The 21,894-nt window shown below is 38.0% G+C and overlaps 1 protein-coding gene and 2 non-coding genes across 9 annotated transcripts in view; all 3 read right to left on the reverse strand.

The window, feature by feature from the left end:
* CNOT1 (CCR4-NOT transcription complex subunit 1) overlaps nt 1-21,894 on the reverse strand; it is a 108,157-nt gene that overhangs the window by 20,374 nt on the left and 65,889 nt on the right. For 3 of the 7 annotated variants that reach the window (XM_007993535.3, XM_007993533.3, XM_038008391.2), the window contains 18 exons: nt 18,737-18,887; nt 16,997-17,198; nt 15,392-15,538; nt 14,313-14,437; nt 13,780-14,066; nt 12,313-12,391; nt 10,130-10,360; nt 9,681-9,821; nt 8,298-8,477; nt 6,162-6,278; nt 5,782-5,892; nt 5,272-5,349; nt 4,921-5,098; nt 3,977-4,107; nt 2,212-2,508; nt 1,017-1,157; nt 820-924; nt 86-205 (listed from right to left, as the gene is read on the reverse strand). In XM_007993535.3, the coding sequence (XP_007991726.1) occupies nt 86-205; nt 820-924; nt 1,017-1,157; nt 2,212-2,508; nt 3,977-4,107; nt 4,921-5,098; nt 5,272-5,349; nt 5,782-5,892; nt 6,162-6,278; nt 8,298-8,477; nt 9,681-9,821; nt 10,130-10,360; nt 12,313-12,391; nt 13,780-14,066; nt 14,313-14,437; nt 15,392-15,538; nt 16,997-17,198; nt 18,737-18,887 (2,821 nt within the window). The remainder of the gene's footprint in view (nt 1-85; nt 206-819; nt 925-1,016; nt 1,158-2,211; nt 2,509-3,976; nt 4,108-4,920; nt 5,099-5,271; nt 5,350-5,781; nt 5,893-6,161; nt 6,279-8,297; nt 8,478-9,680; nt 9,822-10,129; nt 10,361-12,312; nt 12,392-13,779; nt 14,067-14,312; nt 14,438-15,391; nt 15,539-16,996; nt 17,199-18,736; nt 18,888-21,894) is intronic. The other 4 variants (XM_007993536.3, XM_038008393.2, XM_007993537.3 and 1 more) reach the window with 2 other exon arrangements.
* Nucleotides 7,085-7,219, reverse strand: LOC119627766 (small nucleolar RNA SNORA46). Its single transcript, XR_005243999.1, has one exon. It is a non-coding gene; the product is annotated as a small nucleolar RNA SNORA46 (small nucleolar RNA).
* Nucleotides 18,321-18,456, reverse strand: LOC119627767 (small nucleolar RNA SNORA50). The gene has a single exon (XR_005244000.1). It is a non-coding gene; the product is annotated as a small nucleolar RNA SNORA50 (small nucleolar RNA).

Genomic DNA, 21,894 nt, shown 5'->3' on the forward strand with positions numbered 1-21,894 from the left:
GGAAGCAAGTCAAAAACATATATTAAATGTCAAAAACATTTAAATTAATTGGCAAAACACTTGATTTAATCTAAAACACATTTACCTTCATGGGCTGGGCTAAAAATCCTGTGGGCTGACTTAAGTCATTTGTAGGCAAGAAGCCAGGAACATTGCGTGCAAACTCTTCATAAACAGCCAACTGCTTTGGATCCACACCACCAACCTTGAAAGAAGAAAATCTATTTTGACAGAATTCACTCAATAATCAAAATAAACTGTTTTGAAAGTGGAAAGTCTGCATGTGAGTAAGCTCAGGGACACAAGAGTCATTACAACATATAACAGTATGATTAAGCATACATGCACACTAACAAATGCAGTTCAGAAGAGGGCTTCTCATTTCCCTGAATCCTGCTAAGAGTCACCTCATTTATAAATTAACTGAGAGTTTCTCTTGGAAAGTGCCTCACATGGGACGATGCCAGTGCAATTCTCCCTTGGAGTTGGTAAGTATTATCAGATTTACCACTGTCTCATTGGGAACAATAAGCAACCATTAATGTGAGAAGCCCAAGGTGGGAAACATGAAAACTAGTTAAGGCGCATGAACTCCTTACAGTAGTAGCATTTCAACAACTTTGGAGGAGCAAGGGAATTTAGAGCTATTTCCATAGCTGCTCCACAGGCAGCCATTAAGTGAAATGCTATCAAGTTAAGATGTTTTCTCATAAACAACATTTAACCCTGCTGTCCTAGTCCCAGTAAGGAGTTCAATCAACAAGGACATTAAAAATAAAACAAAGACAGGATGGGGAGAGACACAGCCCCAATTCTCACTTTCAGCCTGATTTGCTCTGGCATCCGTTCGGCTTGATATGTTAAAACAACAGGATCACAGTATCTGCGTCCTTCTTGCCTAGCATGTTTTCTCAGCTCAAATTCCTGCAAACAAAAAAAGTCACTGAGGTTCTTGTTATAAGGCACTTCCCTAAATTAAGAAATAAAATCTTAAAAGGCAAATTCTAAACACTTACAGTTGCTAATCTCTTGTCCATCTCAGGGCCTGCTTTTTCTACTGCAGTCTTCTGAATAAAACAGCAAGCCAACTCACAATTGTCCTGAGCTAACTGAGCAGCTGCCTGATCCATCATTTCCCTTTGTTGTGGGGAAGCAGTCTATTAATGGAGGTGGCGGGGTGGGGGGAATAGAAAAAAAAAAAGACTTGAAAGTTGATGTGGACAGACAGGATAGTAGAAAATGCAGTGCATTTGGAAATGCATTTTAAGTTCTGACTCTACTTATGAATCAATCAGCTGTGATCTTGAAATAGTCTTAACAGCTTTCTCACTTTTAAGACAAAAATATCCTAGACATCTTATCAGTTTATGGTGAACATGTCTTAAAATCAGTAAAGCAGGCTAGACGTGGTGGCTCACACCTGTAATCCCAGTACTTTGGGAGGCCGAGGCAGGTAGACCACTTGAGGCCAGGAGTTTGAGACCAGCCTAGCCAACATGGTGAAAGCACTTCTCTACTAAAAAAAATACATAAATTAGCTGGGCGTGGTAGCACATGTCTGTAATCCCAGTTGCTTGGGAGGCTGAAGCATGAGAATCAGTTGAACCTCAGAGGTGGAGGATGCAGTGAGCCAAGACTGCACCACTGCACTCTAGCCTAACCTACAGAGTGAGACCCTGTCTCATGAAACAAACATTAAAAAAAAAAAGGCAAAAACCCAAAAAAAAATCAGTAAAGCAGTAAACAAATTACTAATCATGATACCTGAATTATTAACCATGATATCTGAGACTCAAAACTAGTAAGTGAACTATTTGAAAAGTGTGTGCACATGCAACATCACTTTAAGTCATTTTGTATCGGCCTTCTCAAACAGCTTTCATCCTTCCTGATTAACAGAAATGAGGATTGTTAGATTTCACATTTCCTTTTTAAATCTTAATTTATTTAAACCAATAAATATATGGGTATCTACTATCTGTCAAACATTGTGTTGAGGATACAACAGCAAAAAAAGAAGAAAAAAAAAAGCACAGCCATGATGCTTTGCCTCACAGAATTACAATCTAACATGATGGAAGATATCAAACAAATATAGTGATTATTAACAATAAGTGGTAATGCCCAGTGCCATATACAGGAAAAGAAAAAAATTATTACAGACAAGTAGTAATATGTTTTGTACCTATATCAACGAAATAGCCAACTTACACGAAGGGCTGAGGCAAAACTGTTTTTTAGGTTGGTAGATATGCTCATGAGCAAAGGTTCCCTGCATGTAATCATTGCCATTCCAGCTGTCAAGTTACGCATCATGTGATGAGCTGCTATTCGCATTCGAGATTCCTCCGAATCCAGAGCAAAATCCTTCCTGACTATTTGCTCACAAGTAGTCATGGCAATCTTAATTGATCGATCAACCACAGGATGGACCAGCTCCTGGACAGCCCGTTCAATTGCCTGACGCACACACTGCTTCAACTGCGGATGGGCCTGAAACAAGGGAATCTGGGGGGTTGGGGAGGGCAAAGTCAACACCTTGTTTAAATAAGACAATCCAATTCCTACTGGCAATCACATTCATGATTTTGTAAATCAAGATTAACCAAAAACTACCAGTTTCTACTTAAAAGTTAACCAATGGAAAATTTGGGTAACAGAAACTGGGCTCCACACAGGGAAAAGTATTTAGTATACCCTATGATACACAATAATATATATATGTCTTTTTTTAAAATCCAAGTTTAATGGACAAGCTGTTCATTATAATAATGCATTAACTACTTAAAGACACACTGCTGGCTTATTTAAAATTTGTGGCTCAAGTGCTCTTAAAAGAAAGCAACTTCTCTATTAGCTTGAAAAATGTATAAAGAATCAAATTTACAGAAAAAAGACTTCCCACAAAAACTATTAATATTAAAATTAATTTATCAGAATAGTGAGCATTTTACAGTACCCACTGAAATGTTTGGCTTCACTTGAAAGGCTGTTTCTAATCTTTTATTGTAGGCATAAATTATGCCCCAAAACTTACTTGGTCCCTTTAACTTGTTGAATTAAAACAATAAAATAAACTAGCATATAATAGTGTTCAGAACACTGAGAGTATTCTAAAGATGAATCATAATTTTGGATCTAGGTGTCTCACTGCCTCTCACTCCACCCCTCTAAAACTAAGTAGCATGTCTATTGGCCGGGGGGGGGGGGGGGGGGTGGACAAAAGGTTAAAATGATTTCTCTGATACCCTTTCAATTCCTTTTAATAAAAAGCTCAATGCATTAATATTACTCCTGTATTTGTGAACATTTTCAGTTTCTAAAAAGGACAACGAAAACTCCACTCACCTGATTCTGGATTATATATTCTGTTAAGTAGAATAAAAGACTAAAGATAACAATACAATTTCCCCTTGAATGTACAAAGCAAATACTAAGTATAGGAAAAAGGATTGATGAGAGGTCATCTTACATGACCATATTATATCAGACCTCCTTCCGGAACCCAGGCCACAACAATATGACTCAAAGTACTAAGTCCTACTTCAAGATCTTAGCCTAGAAATTTTATACACATGCACGATCAGCTCATTTCCAGCCTTCAGCTGGAAGAAATGGCTTACTGCAGAAGGCTAAAGTGACAAGATAAAGAAAATAAAAAGCTATGGTATACATTAACCATCTTTTACTCTGTGTAAGGAATTCCTGGAGACTGTGATTTTATTGCCAGCTAAATTTTAGTATCATGGGTTTGGATATGAGGAACCAATATAACCAACATCTAATCACTCTATTTCTTAAGGGAAGAAGAAAAATCCCAACTGAACTACACAGCAGTTCTAGATCTCCATTCTCTCTGACAACTCTACAACCTAGGAATCCAGAGGGAAGGGCAAAGAGCTGAAGAAAAGGTGACCAAACAAAGTTTACTTTATCACAAACTAGAAGCTGGGAGAATGAAGCAGTGTTTACTTACTGTTGGATTTAGAGTAATGTGTGGTGCCAGGCCCGCAAGGGAATAGACATTGATGTCATGGTAGCTGTACTGTGGCTGTGGTGGAACTGTGGCTGTACAAGTGGTGTTGGTAGCTGGTGTAGTAGAAGTTGCTAAATGTAAAGTAATAAAAAGAGATTTAAAAAGTACATTTGTTGACTTTACTATAAAATTAGCTTAATATTATTAAGTGGTCATTATCTAATTAAACTAATTGGGGGAGGAGGGAAGGATGTAGCAGGTCTTATTTTTCCCACCCTGAAAGGGAAATTCTGTTATAACAGAGATATACACCAAGCACGTTAAAAGTATGTCAGCGGCAGTGCCCCACAGCACAGAAATCAACTGAGCAGCCATGCCACATTCTCAGGCCCAAGTCCTACAAACTCAGTCTATATTAAGATGTCTGTTTTCAACCTAGCCTGTTTCTTGGTTTATCTGGGGATTCTCAGCTGCTGAGGACTGAGAAAGAAAAGTTCAATTTATTCTAACCACAACTCCCAATCATCCAACACTCCTGCACCCTTCTCTCATCTTCTTCATGTAGATAAAACAGTCCAATTCCCTTGGCAGATTGAGCAGGTCTAGCCATACCCAGATTTGAGGGGTTAACAGGCCATCATAGTATGCAGTTATTTCCGGAACTTCACACAACAGAGATAACCCGGCCTAGCTAGGATATGAGAGGCAACTGATTAAATCACATTTAGTTAATAATATGCATGACTGCCAGGATGGAATCTAAGATGGTAACACAAGGCGTAGTCATTACTTTTGCTTAATAATTAGAAGGCTCACCAAAATGCATACAAAGTTTCACCACTACATTATGTGGGAAATTATAGTTTGCTATATACGTGGACATGTACCATTTAAGAGAATATCCTGGCTAACAGAAGCCTTCCTTGACTACTTAGCACACTTACTTGTGGTTGTGATGGGAGGGAGTTCTTCTGGCTGCTTGACATCTTTCTTTGGAGCAGAGAGTTGCTCATCTAAATTCTTCAGGCGATCTTTATCCTTTAGGAGGTTTCCAGGTTTTAGCTCATTGATGTCTAATGCAAGGTTCTTGCAGAGAACCTCAATTTCAAACTTCAAGTTTAACTGCATAGTTCCAGAGTTAGATTAGAATTTTTAAAAGAAAACTTCAGTTTTATTCATAATATACTCTACTTTCAGTTACTATAGTACTTCCCCCAAATTACCCTGTCTTCACTGTAAGTTTTAATAATGTGAAGGCAAAGAATGTTCCAGAGGACAAGGAAGCAGTAAATTACCTTTAAATCATGTTCCTGATGTAGCTCAGCTAATACATTCATAATTGCCATTGTCCAAGGGTTTGGTGGCCTAAAAACCTAAAGAAAAGCTATTATGTTAAGCTGGCCCAAAAGGTGCCCTTTAATTTGGATTATTTAAAACAATTCAACACAACATAAGTGGGTGGGGGGGGAGTAAAACAAATAAAAAACAAAAAACAAGGATTAAAAAAAAAAAAAACAAAAATAAACACTTATACCTGTGTAGCCATAACAAAACCCCTAGCCTTCTCACCTATATCACATTTCAAAAACAAAACAAAACAAAACAAAACACCAAAAATCAAAGCCAACCTTCACAATCTTTCCTATTTTACCCAGCCTCTCAAATTGGAAATCCAAGTGCCATAAAGGAAAACAGATTTAACTAGCTTTACCTCACAAGAATTAAGAATATAATCTCTTGATCTCATGCTAAAACAAAGCAATGCTTAGGAATTAGCCATAAATAAAATATTAAAATCTACTCACCACACTACGAATGCTAGATTCTAAGACTTTGGCAACAAAGGGCACTACGTAGAGCAATTCTTGTTGTCCTTTAACATAAGCCTCTAGCAGCAATGATTTCACATCCAAGTCCTAGAATAAGAAAAATACTTTCAAAAGCTAGGAATATACCCCCCCAAAATGGTATAACATAACCAAAGAAAAGTATTTTGCCAAACTTATCCCAAAACAGGAATCAACATAATGTCTAGTTCTTGTCTTACAAAAAGGGGTTAACAACTCAAAACATGGGCCAAAGTCTTATAAAACCCCAATAATCATCAAATAGCTCCAAACAGCCAATACTTGTAATCATAATGTGCTGAAGATTCTCAATTTTTACACATTTAGCTGAAACTCACAGTGTGTAAGATGGGTTTGTTTTTAGCTAATGTGATCATTCCTAGCCAGTGTCCCAAGTTCTTCAGCAAAGAACGATCTGAGAAATTGGCCGCAGCTTTATCTGAGGTCAGGAGCACCTGAAATAGTGTAAGATTAAGAAAGATATGAGAATGAGCTTATGAAAGAAAACTCAACTAAGTATTTGAGAATTCCATTATCCTAAAGACAAGTCATCATTTCTAAGAACAGGCCCCAAGGTAGAATTACTCCGTATATCATTATCAATATCATTTTGCTGTGTTCATGATTCAACAGTGCCATTTTTACCTTTAAGAAGTCTTTACATTTTTTTTCAAAATAGGTACAAACACATTGTACAAAATTCAAAAGGAACACAAACTTATGTGTCAGCTATCCTCCCCTAGAAAAGTATTTTCAACTCTGAAAACCTTGGCTAGGTTTAAAGCAGAGACCTAAGTACAAAGCTATTTTGAAGTGCTAACTTAATTTAAATGAGGATGATAGCCATGCTTAAGTCCTTAAAGGAAGCAAGCATACAAAGGAATATAATCAAATTACCCTCCTATTGCAATCCTCAGTATATCCAGGCATTAACAAATCTCTGCAGTCAACTAAGATAACTTTCTGAGATAGAGTATAATACTGTTTATATACTTCTTTTCAAATTTCTAAAAAACCCAAACCATTTAATTGATTCTCCAGTTACTGTTTTTCTAAGGGGGACAGAATTAACATAGGAGAGTATTTTGGCTGCAGGTATGCACACATGTATATACCCATCTACTCTGTGGTACCTCTTGATTTAGGGTTATATTTAAACTTCTGTTTAAAAACCAAGATCTTGAAACTCTGCTGTGGAGTATGTGAAAACTTTTATGTATCCCAACCGCCCTTGCTATCAGATAATAAAAATGAAACAGAGCCATGTTCCTTAACTCCATACAGCAACAGCAGAATGGCACAAGTCAGCTGTGCAACAAAGAGCCAGGAATTCTTTTGCACTACAGCGTAACCAAGAATGGGGAATATTCCCATCCACAGGTTTAAATATAGTGCTGGTTCCTAAACCAATGACCCAAGTTATTGAGCAAAGAATGACCATAGCTGTATGCTGGTTCTAGAAGTTTTTCCTCCTAAGAAATAAATGATGGTTTAGAAATTAAAATACTTGAATTTTGTTGAATAAGCCTCGGCTCCATAGAGTTTGATCTTAAACTGCACAGAATCCTAGATAACAGCTATTCCATAAACAGATTTGAGTATAAAGATATCTTGCACTTGAATACCACAAGATATAAATGAAAACATTCAGGACAGTATTGTTTATAATAGCTGAAGTGATTAACAACACAAATGCCCAGCAGCAATACAAATCCATACAATGGTTTTCCACAAGACTACATTTTCTGTTTTTTAAAAAAGAGGACTGGCCAGATACAGTGGCTCATGCCTGTAATCCCAGCGCTTTGGGAGGCTGAGGAGGGTGGATCACCTGAGGTCAGGAGTTAGGGACCAGCCTGGCCAATATGGTGAAACCCCGTCTCTACTAAAAATACAAACATTAACTGGACGTGGTGGTACACCTGTAATCCCAGCTACTCCGGAGGCTGAGGTAAGAGAATAGCTTGAACCTGGGAGGTGGAGGCTGCAGTGAGCCGAGATCGTGCCACTGCACTCCAGCCTAGGCAACAGAGTGAGACCACACCTCAAAAAAATTAAAAAGAAAAAAACAAAGGACTACAGCAAAGAGCATTATCACGAATAATATCCAAGGGAGGAAAAAAAAGCAAGCGAAAAAAAAGTGAAAAGGATGTACAGAGGGTGACACCATATAGAATATGCTAACCAATACTATGCTGTTTATGCATAACAATGGTAAAGTTCTAAAATCATGCATGACACGACAAAAACAATTTATAATAGTGGTTACTTTCAAAGAAAATGCACAGGGTATGCCTATAAGTTTAAGTTCTTCATAAAATTTAGTTCCATGTAAGAAACAAAATCTACAGGAATTTCCAGAGGTACATAATATTGACAATATATATCAAAAAATATCAAAAATCCTACCTATATAATCAAATATTTCTAAATTCAAAGCAATAATTAAAGAAAATACAAGAACCAACTCTTACTTTAATGTTTCTGTAGGTCTCATTCAGAACCATCTTGTTAAATTCAGGATTCTTCAACGTGTCAAGGAAGTTTGAATACAGGCTATGAAAGTTTGGCTCAATACTGACTCTCTTCATAACCAGATACTGTGAAACCCAAGGCATAAATTCTTCTTTCACGGTTTCCTTCAGCTCTTCAACCTAGTCAGTCAATACGACATGGGAAGCACAGAATTACACTATGATAAAATAACATTTGGTTTCTATGAACCATACTATACAGCACTCTCTACAGCACTATAATGGCTCCTTGCAAAACTAACTAGATACTAAAGCATGACTTTCCTTCACACCAGATAGATGCTATGAAGAAGAGTATGCTCAATTCCATAGTCAATCACAACTCAACCCATAGGTGATTCGGACTGAAACATTTATGGTCATTTTCAGCTTTAAAATCATAAAACATGTAGTCCCCTATCTCCACATGAATTACTAATCTACAAGCTGCCATTAACAGACCCACAGTGTAACCAAGAATGGGGAAAATTCCAGAACCATGCTTTCCTAAATTTCCATCTACAGGAATCTTTAGCTAACTCTGGTGTTTCCAAGTACAGATGACCCTTGAACAAGGATATGAATGACACAGAGTAAAATTAAATGTAGATTTTCTTCTATTAATACCTCCACTACCTCGGAGACACCAAGACTTCCTCTTCTCCTCCTCAGCCTATTCAACATGAAGATAAAGACCTGTATGATGATCATTTCCACTTAACAGATAGTAAATATATCTTTTCTTCCTTATAATTTTTCTTCATAGTATTTTTTCCAGTTTATTTTATTCTAAGAATACAGTATTATATGCATATAAGATATGTGTTAATCAACTATTTGTGTTATCACAGTAAGGCTTCTGGTCAACAGTAGGCTGTTAATAGTTAAGTTCTGGGGGAATAAAAAGTTATACCAGGATTTGGCTACATAGAGGATTGGCAACCCTAACCCCCATGTTGCTCAAGGGTCAACTATACTGTCTTACCATGTAATCTGAGGAGGCAAGTGGCATTCTTTATGCTTTTCACAAAGTCGGCCTCAGTTATTAGGTTGTAATAAATACTCTGAATAGTCTCTGGGAGAAAATGAGTTTTGACTAATGACTAGTACAAATGAAACTTTCTATCACCACAAGAACATTAAGCTTATTTCAAAAAGCTGCAAAACAAAACCTTAAAAATTGGTACTATTTTATGTTTACCAAAACCACTAGATTAAATACACATATTCCCTTTGAGTTTATTACCTCTACCTTTAAAGTGAGTATGTAAAAGGGTCAACAATATATCCTTTAGTCCATTAAGGAAAAGAGAAGGAATTTATAAACTATGACAGCATGCTCACCTTTTGTGTCATATTTGACTGTGAGAGATTATTGAAAATAAAAGCAATTTTCTCCTGGATATTTTCCGGGGGCTCCACAATTCTCTCAGTTTGATCTGTGGCTACAAGCAACGTATCTATATTTGTAGTATTAATAGAAGGCTAAAAAAATAAATAAATAAAGTACATAAAGCAAGTAAGTTGAAGTGCTTCTCTGAAAAAAGTCCAATAATGTATACAGACTTAGTGTTAAAAAATACACATGGTATGATTGTATATTAGAAACGTGGGCAAGAATAGTGAACTATTAATATGTTTGCCTCTGGGAAATATAAGGATGGGAGATACAAAGGAAGAAATGTTGGTCTTTTTTATCTTTTTTGGTAGGCATGTTATGGTAAAATTCTAATACATGTTCACTAGTGATATAATCATAAATCCTAGAAGAGAAAAAAGACAGATCTACTTACTGGCACATCTTTCTTAAAGCTGACTCCAGTTGGCCTGGTGACTGTAACCGTTTTAGCAACAGTGGTGGTTGTTGAGGTGGTAACCATAGTGCTAACTTGACCAGCAAGAGGAGCTTTTGCTGGAACCTGGGCCTGAGCCTGGGCCTGAGCCAGTGCAATACTTCCAGGGGTTGTGATAGAGCCTTGCATTTTCACAGGAGGATCTCTAGACTGCTGTCCATACTCAATATACTAAAAGGGTAGGGAGAGGAAAAAGAGTTAACCTTAATTGCTAAGTCTGCATTATATGTTCTTCTTTTCTGAGAGAGTAAAAAACATGCATAAATGCTTTTTTGGTTCATCTAGCTCCCATACTCTTTGCCCCATACCCTGGCACTAGTACATAAGTAGATTCCATGAACTCCTTCAGCGATAAAATCTTAATATTTATGAGAGAACTACAGCAAAACAACTTCTAAAGCAGCAGCCCCAGATACTGCATATAAATGCCTTTAATCTCCTTAAAAAATGCAAACTTTAAAAGTCTTAATAATTCATACAGTAACTCATCTCTTTTCTAATTAGGCAGCAATGAGAAACCAAAGGTCTTAAAAAACAAAAACCGTGGTAGTATGAATTATTATCTCAATAAAGCTATTACAAAAAAATACTCTACATAGCCTGTCCCCACACAATTTAGACTGCTGACATAAGGATCCCGAAGCTATTTCAACAGTCCTTACCTAGCAGAACTAAACCTACCAATTATGTATACAACAGTTTTATTTTTAGAGGGACATTTCTAAAGTAGGAAAGAGAGTCTCAGAAGAAAGTATAGCCCTTTATGCTGACAAAGTACAGAAAGTGATGCTCTCTCTCTCTCCTCTCTCTCTCTGGCTATCTTGCTACATACAGTGGGTGCTAGGGACTAATTTTGAGTGATCGCTCTCCTGCTAACTCACTCTTTCTCCAAGTCTTTCAAGCTCCATATTCCTGTCTCTTAATTTGTCTCAGTCCACTTGAATGAATATACTCCACATTCCCAGAGATTAAGTCATTACAATAACCCCGCCCTCCTAATAAACCTAGAAGGATGAGGTAGAGAGCACTGAACTAAATTAAAATACAGAATATCAAGTAGGTTCAAATTCTGATCATCCTGATTTCTTAAAATAAGATCTTATAAAGTTGTCTACTGTATGTTAAAAATAAAGTCAATTAACCAACTTCCCTGTTCTATATAAACTGATGTTGACCAAAACCAAGACAAAGGTATAGATAATGCTTATCAATTAACCTAAAATCAGTCACTGCAACAATGCTTCTCAAATTTCAGTAATAACAATGATCATATAAAATGGTTTTTAAAATGTATATTCCCTAGGTCTATTTTCCCAGGGACTGACTCCTTTTAAATAAGCATCTCAGGCGGGTGCGGTGGTTTACACCTATAATCCCAGCACTCTGCAGGGCAGAGGTGGGCAGATCACCTGAGGTCAGGAGTTCAAGACCAGCCTGGTCAACAAGGTGAAACTTCGTCTATACAAAAAGACAAAAATTAGCCGGGCATGATGGCAGGTGCCTGTAATCGCAGCTACTCAGGAAGCTGAGATGGGAGAATCACTTGAACCCGGGAGGAAGATGTTGCAGTGAGCCAAGATTGTCTCACTCCAGCCTGGGCAACAGAGCAAGATTCCATCTCAAAACAAAAACAAAAACAAAACAAAAACCACACCTCAAAGGAATCTAAGGAAGTGTTAAGAAGCCTTTATTTTTAATAAACATGATCTAAGTCTTATGCGTAACAGCTTTGGCTCATATTAACTCATAAAAATTTCACATTTTTACACACAAGATTCCCACTCCAAATCCCTTTTAGAATGAGGCAGGGTGTCTGTACTTTACCTAAGATAAAGATTCTCTTAGTAGAACTGTTTATTCTTCAACTCCATTATCAGGTTAAAAGAATGAGTAAAAAGTTTTTGAAGCCTGCTACTTAGAAAAGATAATCCAAGAATGATTATTTTTTCATGTTCTCTTGTAAGGCCACAAAATGAACAACCTCAACTAATATGTATACCTATATCATGCCAATTATTATGAAATCTTAATGCCACTACCATCAAGTCTACAAAAAAAGCCAAAATATTAAACCCTCCAAATACTACACAGCTATTTGGGTTCTAGGTACAGAGGGCACTTACCTCCTGTAAATGATGTGGAAATTGCATAAAGTGACTGATAGAAGCCAAATGCTGACAATACTGGGGATAGTCCTTCAATCTGCCAACAAAATCATTCTGCCATCATTTCATGTCAGAACAGAAGCAGCACTAACAAAATGTTTTTGTCCAAATGCTAATCTAGGTCATTTTCTCCATCTTACCTATGAATAACTTATTTGAAGAAAATGTCAAAGGGAAGAAAACAAAAGTAGAAGGAGAAAATACTGATGATTTTCACTGGATTTACATCAGAAAAGACACTACCTTTGATTTTTAAAGGCTATATTTTACTTAAAAATAGATTAAAATGAGCCACTTATCTGGAAACAATGCAAATTTTCACCTACATACAAATGGAAAAATAATTTGTAGTCAACTCATATAGTAGAATACTACACAAGACTACTGAAACATGTAGTAACATAAATCTCAAAAAACTACATATTTCTATGACTCCGTGTAAATGACATTCTAGAAAAACTTTAGAGATTATCAGAGATTGCGAGTCAGGGAAGGGGACTAACTACAAAGGGGAACAAGGAAACCTCTTGGGAGATGATGAAAATATTCTGCATCAGCTGGGCGTGCTGATTTATGCCTATAATCTCATCACTTTGGGAGGCCGCAGCAGGACAATCACTTGAGTTCAGGAGTTCCAAAATATTCTGTATCTTGATTGTGGTGGCAGTTACAGAACTACATAAATTTGCCAAAATTCAAAGAACTATACACCTAAAAGGGAAGACTTCTACTGTACAAAGTATACCTCATAAATATCCAACCAAAAAACCTCTGCTCTCATTTTAGTTTTCCTACCACTTATTTTTAAAAAGAGAAGCTTTAGCCAGGCCCAGTGGCTCACACCTATAATCCCAGCACTCTGGGAGGCCGAGGCAGATGGATCACCTGAGGTCAGGAGTTCAAGCCTGGCCAACATGATGGAACCCTGTCTCTACTAAAAATACAAAAATTAGCTGGGTGCAGTGGCACGCGTCTGTTGGATGCTACTCGGGAGGTTGAGGCAGGAGAATCGCTTGAACTCCGGAGGTGGAGGTTGCAGTGAGCCCAGATCGCACCACTGCACTCCAGCCTGGACAACAGAGCAAGACCCCATCTCAAAAAAAAAAAAAAAAAAAAAGCTTCAGGCCAGGCACAGTGGCTCACACCATAATCCCAGTACTTTCAGAGACCGAGGCAGGAGTTTAAGACCAGATTGAGTAACATGGTGAAACTCTGTCTGTACAAAAAATACAAAAGGCTGGGCATAGTGGTATGCACCTGTGGCCCCAGCTACTCAGGAGGTTGAAGTGAGAGAATCACTTGAGCCCGCAAGGTCAAGGCTGCAGTGAGCCAAGATCGTGCCACTGCACTCCAGCCTGGGTAAGAGTTAAGACCCTGTCTGTGGGGTCAGGGAAGAGACACCTCATAGGAAACCTATCCACTTACCTGTTTTTAAATCTATCTAGTGCAGCAATCCCGAAATAATACATTTTGGATCCAAAAGGCTTGCGTAAGGCTTCAAGAACATATCGTAGAGCCAGACCTAGTGCCATGTAAGTGACCAGTCCTTTCTCAATTATACCACCAAACAGGCAGGCTGTTATATGTAACTCTTTATCAGGATACTGGGGAAAAAAACGATACTCTTCAAACAAGTTCCTTAGCATACAGTTAAACACTTCTCGTTCCCTCTTTATAGTAGAGTCTTTAAATCTCTGCAACATTTCTAATACCTGGAAAAGCAAGACAAAAACAACGCACACATAAAAGAAACAATTACTAAGTGCCTTTCTCAAATATCCTTGACAAAAGACTGTTAAGTAGAATATTTACCAAAAGAGCTTGAGACAAATATTAAGGTTTCAAAACACACATCGCTATATCAGAGCACTTTGAGCTAGATTTCTAAAAACACTGAAAAGGACATTTATTTAAGACTGGCTTAAACAATAAATAATCGGATCATCCTAGACACTCACCTCATCAACAGACATGGTTGGATGTGGTGGATGATTATATATTCGCTGAAAATAGCTGTTTGCTTCATCATCTATCTCTTTACTAAAGTGCTGGTTTGCCTCTGGCCACACCTGAGACAAGTCCGCTGTTGGAAACAAAAAAGGGATCAGTGGGTATTTAAGCCCTTCTTCCACTTCCCCATAAAACACAGTCAGAGACTATCGCAGTTCTAACTTTAACGGAAATATAAAAAAACTGAAAAAGGTATTAAGCGGTCAAGTTTCAGTATTAACGTGTTCTAGGGTAGACATAAAAGATCCTTAACAAAGTGCCTTCCATAATTCTACATTAGTATTATCTTCATCAGGACTCATTACAACACAAAAGTTAACTTGGTTCAAACTCATAATGCACTTACCCTTAATACAACCTCATTAGGTTAACAAATCTTTTATCACTTTATAATAAAAATCACATTTAACATATAATTATCATGCATGTGCATGAAAGACTGATGTAAACACAAAGCATGCTACAAAACATAACATTCAGACAAGACTTCCACACTAACGTTATCAAGTCAGCTGGAATACTTTCAAATCTCGTGTCATGACTACACAGTCCCAATGACAAGGACTTCAGTCAATTATACCTATGGATTTATAAAGATGACTTCTATGAATTTAGTTAGGATAAAAAATCACTAAGGAGGTGAAACAAAAATTGGAAACAGAAACCTGAAATTTTCCTTGTCACTCCTGACTTGCTTTAAAAAAAACTCAACACATGTTTAGGTTAAGTACAAGAGTTACATTCGTTTATCTACCACATATTAATTTCTCTTTATCATATCTATTTCTTACTTTTAGGACAAACACCCTCAGGATGCAGCCTCTTACTAAACATGACTTTGTTCTGGGAATCCACGGCAAAAGTGGATTGATATCTCTAACTTTTATTTTAATAATTCAAATTTGTGAATTCATTCCCATTGGTCTAGAAGGCACATCAACATATGGCCCTACTAACACAAATGAGACATACAACTAAACATTTTTATCAGTCACACTTCACAATCACAGACAACACTACCACTTACAAGGTTTCATCTTACTCTGCTGGAATGTAGGCTGATTCAGTCCAGAGGTGCCCAATTTCCTCTGTACAAAAGGGTCGTTATTCACTGCAGGGAGTCCAAGAGCACCAGTTCCTATACCAGTCAGGCTGCCTGTGCCAAGACCACCTACTAGAGAGAACGAAGGCAGCCACAAATCCTATCATTATTCATATTCTTGATTTTATTAACATCTCAGATATATTAATAAGACTGACTTTTAAAATAGTCATAATAACTCTTACTTTAAAAGTCAGAGCCTTTGTTAATTCCCTTATTACATCTATTCAATTTTACAGAGCCTACAAACTAGGCAGTAACAACAGATAATCCAAATTTCTTCAGCATCTGGAATTATTTATATTCTTGATAATGTGCAAAAAATTAAGTATACATTCTCGAAGCACATACTCCCATACCCAAGGTAGTTAAAATAAGGAGGTGGCTAGCTTTTCTCAATTATTCGAATCAGATAATTTCATGGTACCATCTTTTAAAGTTACCATGAGTCTCAAAACTTCTTTATTCCTCTCAACTCTGACAAACGGAATCTTACAGTAATTAGAGCTTTGCTAGGAAGGCCTTAGTAAGTTCAGTAACGTTTATTTAAATGAATTAATCATAAAAGCTAGAAGCACAGAGCAGCAATGTTAACTAGATCAGAGTCAATGATAACACTGAAGTCCTTAGGTTTTAGTGCCCGAACTTACAGTGTCAACATAACAGGTACAGGGGGCTAAGAAGATGTAGGTACAAACAACCACAACAACCAAACAAATGTAGCTTTTATTTCAATGTGAAGTTACATGCCACGGTATCTGGGAAAAAAACTGAAAACGTGGCCAGGCGCGGTGGCTCATGTCTGTAATCCCAGCACTTTGGGGGGCCAAGGTGGGTGGATCACCTGAGGTCAGGAATTTGAGACGAGCCTGGCCAACATGGTGAAACCCTGTCTCTACTAAAAATACAAAAACTAGCAAGGCATGGTGGCCAGTGCCTGTAATCCCAGCTACTCAGGAGGCTGAGGCAGGAGAATTGCTTAAACCTGGGAGGCTGAGGTTGCAGTGAGCCGAAATAGCACCACTGCACTCCAGCCTGGGCAACAAGGGCGAAACCCCGTCCCCAGCAAAAAAAAAAAAAAAAAAAAACCTTAAAATGTTTTTAGGATGTCCTATCATCTTCAAGGTTGGTGAAATGCAATAAGGCAGGCAGAACATATGCCTGAACCTGATATGTACAATAGTTTCTAACTTTATTATACCAACCTGAATTCATAAAGCTGTAAGTTCTTGATCTAAGCCCTTTAGAAAGTGATTAACATACATGTTACCACTTATATTATCATGTTAACACAAAATCCTTACTAAATAATTCAATTAACTTTACAACTACAAATATCCTAATTATTTCCTCCAATTAGACTGAATGGAATATAATCTGTTTTTCTTTTTCCAACTTTGGATACTGAAGGAGCTTTCACAATTTCATTTAAGCAGCTTTCCTTGTCATAGTGACTCCAAACCCCTTACCAAATTGTAAGGCATAACGAAACTTATGAATAATCCACGCTCTCATTTGCCTCCCCCTTACCTGGAAGCTGTGATGAAAGTCCTCCAATACCACTGAATGCAGTGGTTTGATTGGGGGTTGAAAGGGGTGGAAATGCTTTTGCTGGTGACTGAGGGGTACTGAATGCAGAACCCAAATTTGGAGGAAAACCCTGCATACTCTGGGTGTGAGGGGCAGCTGAACCACCTATACTAAGAGATGTCATTCCAGCAAGAGGGTCAATCTAAAGAAAAACATTATAAAAATGTATTAAACATACTTCGAGGAAAGGCAGACACACATAAAGCAGTCTTTAACAACAGCTCTTCATACTCTTAAAAAGCAAACTATTACACCCACTCAATCACAATGATACTTAAATCCCAGTTATCAAGTCAAGCGTGTCAGTCACTTTTCTTACTCTGTCACATATGGAATAGGTTTAAAGAGTTTGCCTTTAACAAAGTTCAGGTTGAGAATCCCTTATCGAAAATACCTGGGACCACAAAAGTTTTCAATTTTGGATTTTGGAATATTTGCGCACACATAACCAGATATCATAACAATCCCATCATGGGGAGGGGACCCATGTTAAAGCATGAAATTCACTTGTTTCACATATACCTATATACACATAACCAGAATGTAATCTTATACAATATTTTTTTAAGAATTTTGTGCGTGAAACAAAAACTATGACTATGTTCTGACTCAACACATAACATCAGATTAGGTATGGAATTTTCTACTTGTGGTGTGTCATATCAGTGCTCCAAAAGTTTGATTTTGGAGCATTCTAGATTTACAGATTAAGGATGCTCAACCTATAACAGAGCCATAAAAAGGGCTATAAAATCTAATGAACAACACTTAAGATGAACTGCCCTAAACTTTTAGTGGTGACATGGGACAGTTATATTAATAAATCCTCACAAATTCCAATAAGTCACTTTAAAACAATCTCTCAAGCTAAATTTAAGTTTCAACATAAATAGAAATATTAGAAATTAGAAACAAATCTCCCAGTCAAAATAAATTTAGTCAAAATTTGGGGATTTTGGAGGTGGGGGAAGATCAGCTCCAATTTTGAAAACAAAAACAAGGTATGTTATTTGCCAAAATATGTATTTTTAAAATATCTAATAACTGCACTTCCAGGCTTCTTAAGTTTGTGGCACTACTTCATACCTTCATGGCTATAGAATATGACAAGCAAATGCCTTTTATAGGGAAGTAGCCACTGAATCACTAAGTTTTAGCCTCTTTCTTTCCTTAAAACCCAATATGCCATTCAATGCATCTGAAAATAGAAGCGCAATATGTTGCTCCCAGAGAGAAGGGGGTGGTTGATGTCAGGGAGTAACTTAAATGTACCTTGTTTTTAAAAGAGCAGTTCAGTTGAGAGCTGAAGAGCCCCAGTTATAACAAGTCGTTATGCTCTAGCACTGTTGCTTGGCCCGTGAAGCTACAAACAAGACACATCAGGTTCAAAGGCAGTGCTTAGGTCTCAAGAGTCTATGTAATTCATATTTTAAAAAGAAACCCTCTTCATTTACCTAAATAAGTTGTTTGTATATTTCCTCTTAGAGTCACGTTCTATTTGATGATAAAATCTATTCTTAACTACAATGCCTATTTACATATCTCCTTTAAAATAAGTGGATGCTAGACATGCAGTTATCTAAAATGTAACAAATTCAGACAATTTATTAAAGACATAGAAGCTTATTCTATTCCAAATCTATGGCAAATGAAGATGTATCGAATGTAGCACTCATTTACCTGAACAGGAGAAATGGCATCTAAGCTGCTAGCACTAGGAGGACGGCCTTTTGGCATAACTCCAGGTGGTGGTTGTCTGGCCTTATTCATAACATTACTGCAATTGGCTACCATGGTGAGGATAGTTTCCGATAGCTCCTGAGAAACACTCCTAAAATAGAGGGGAAAAAGCAAAAAAAATCAGTTCCTATTCCCCAGAACATGTAAGTAAACCAATCTGATTTTTATTTTTTTTGTTTCTTTTTGAGATGGAGTCTCACTCTGTCACCCAGACTGGAGTGCAGTGGCACAGTATCAGTTCACTGCAACCTCTGCCCCGCAGGGTTCAGGCGATTCTTCTGCCTCAGCCTCCTGAGTACCAATCTGATTTTCTAGTAAATAAACTTTGTTGAGGCCGGGCACAGTGGCTCATACCTGTAGTCCCATTGCTTTGAAAGACTGAGGCGGAAGGATTGCTTGAGTCCGGAGTTTGAGGCCAACCTTGGGCAAGATAGCAAGATCCCATGTCTACAAATATTAAATAAGTATTAAAAAGTCGAGGCTGGGCGTAGTGGCTCACGCCTGTAATCCCAGCACTTTGGGAGGCCAAGGTGGGCGGTTTGCCTGAGGTCAGGAGTTCAAGACCCAGTCTGGCTAACACGGTGAAATCCCATCTCTACTAAAAACACAAAAATTAGCCAGGCGTGGTGGCGCACGCCTGTAGTTCCAGCTACTCAGGAGGCTGAGGCAGAAGAATCACTTGAACCTGGGAGGCAGAGACTGCAGTGAACCGAGATCACGCCACTGCACTCCAGCCTGCGTGACAGAGCAAGATTCCGTCTCCAAAACAAAACAAAACAAAAGTGAGCCTGGTCTCGTGGCATGCGCCTGTACTCCCAGCTACTTGGGAGGCTGAGTGGGGAGGATTGATAGTGTGCAGGAGTTCGAGGCTGCAGTGAGCTATAATCACACCACAGCATTTCAGCCTGGGTAAGAGACGAGAAGTAAAGGGAAAGGGGAAAGAAAACTCGCTGAAACATGTAGCCAAATTTCTGCCACATCCTATCCCTCTGCACTTGTCACTCATCACTAGAATTTTCTGAGTGCTGGCTTTCTCTTGAAACTAATTTGCACTTCTGAAACGAACTAGTACACAGTACAACCAAAATATTTTAAAACTCTCCAAGAAACATTCCATAGCTTCAACCACTTTGTCAAAAATTATGCCCAAACCCAAACATATCAAAGCAAACAGGCATGCAATTTTTATACTAGTATATCACAGTCTAAGATAATATATGTACTTAACAGACAAAAACACCATGCATAGTAATTACCTTTAACAAGCACATGAAGAAGCAACTGACCTCTAAAACAAATGTCAAGTAGGGTAAATGTTTACTTGACAGTTAAACCAATTTTCCTATCTTAGGTTGCTATCACAGGTTGAGCATCCCAAATCCGAAAATCTGAATCCCAAACACTACAAAATCTAAAACTTTTTGAACGCCAATGTTTAAAGGAAATGCTCATTGGAGCATTTTGGAGTTTGGATTTTTGAATTGGAGGTGTATATTAAGCAAGTATAATGCAAATGGTTAAAAAAAATTTTTTTAACCCAAAACCCAAAACACTTCTGATCCCAAGCATTTCCAAGAAGGGATACTCAGTCTGTATTGCCTCATACAACTATGGGGTCCTTTGTATTTAGAAGCTCTACTTGGACCATGAGCGGTGGCTCATGCCTATAATCCTAGCACTTTGGGAGGCTAAGGCAGGCAGATCACCTGAGGTCAGAAGCTCGAGACCAGCCTGGCCAACATGGTGAAACTCCATCTCTACTAAAAATACAAAAATCAGCCGGGCAAGTGGCAGGCACCTCTAATCCCAGCTACTCAAGAGACTGAGGCAGGAGAATTGCTTGAACCTGGGAGCCGAGATTGCACTACTGTACTCCAGCCTGGGCAAGAGTGTGAGACTCCATATCAAAAAAAAAAAAAGAAGCTCTGCATGATAGCTGGGAGGTGGAGGTGGCTTACACCTATAATCCCAGCACTTTGGGAGGGAGGCGGTAGTGGGAGGATCGCTTGAGGAAGGAGTGTCAAGACCAGCCTGTGAACACAGCAAGAATTCATCTCTACAAAAAATTTTCAAAATTAGCCAGGTGTGTTGGTACATGACAGTAGTCCTAACCACTTGGGAGGCTGAGACGGGAGGAGTGCTTGAGCCCAGGATTTCAAGGCTGTAGTGAGCTATGATCACATCAATGCACTCCAGTCTTAGAGAAAGAACAAGACCCTGTCTCTTAAAAACTTAATTAAAAAAAAAAAAGGGCAAGGCACGGTGGCTCATGCCTGTAATCCCAGCACTTTGGGAGACAGAGATGGGTAGATCACAAGGTCAGGAGTTTGAGACCAGCCCGGCCAACACAGTGAAATCCCTTCTTTACTAAAAATACAAAAAATTGGCCAGGTGTGGTGGCAGGTGCCTGTAATCCCAGCTACTCGGGAGGCTGAAGCAGGAGAACTGCTTGAACCTGGGAGGTGGAGGTTGCAGTGACCCGAGATCACACCACTGCACTCAAGCCTGGGTGACAGTGAGAGACACTGTCTTAAACAACAAAAAAAAGCAGTAGCAGCTGTACATGAACTTAGTCTTAAATCTTCCCACCTAAATTCAGAATGTTACTAGTGGCATTAAGAAGTAAAAGTGATCACTCAGAAAAGAAAGTGGTTTCACATTTGGAGGAAAAAAAAAAAAACAAAAAGACTAGGGTGCTAACAGTACTGAATAAGCCTGTATTACATTAAATCGATAGAGAAAAATCTATGAAAATTTTTACTTGTGCCAGCAAAATAACAATAGTTTGAACATAGAAACAAATGAAATAAACAAGTTGTTTTATGTCCATTGAAGCCAGGAAGAAAAATACAGTCCCGTACCATATAATGACATTTCAGTCAACAAAATGGTATATGGGACCACATATATAATGGTTGTCCCACAAATTATAATATCATATTTTTCTGTACCTTTTCTGTTTAAATATACAAATACCACTGTGTTATAATTGCCTTCAGTATATTCAGTATGGTAACATCACTGTACAGGTTGATAGCTTAGGAGGAATAGGCCATACCACATAGGCAAACTGTATACAGTACATTATACCATCTAGG

Source organism: Chlorocebus sabaeus, chromosome 5 (genome assembly GCF_047675955.1).
Source record: "Chlorocebus sabaeus isolate Y175 chromosome 5, mChlSab1.0.hap1, whole genome shotgun sequence".
NCBI classification, from domain to species: Eukaryota; Metazoa; Chordata; class Mammalia; order Primates; family Cercopithecidae; genus Chlorocebus; species Chlorocebus sabaeus.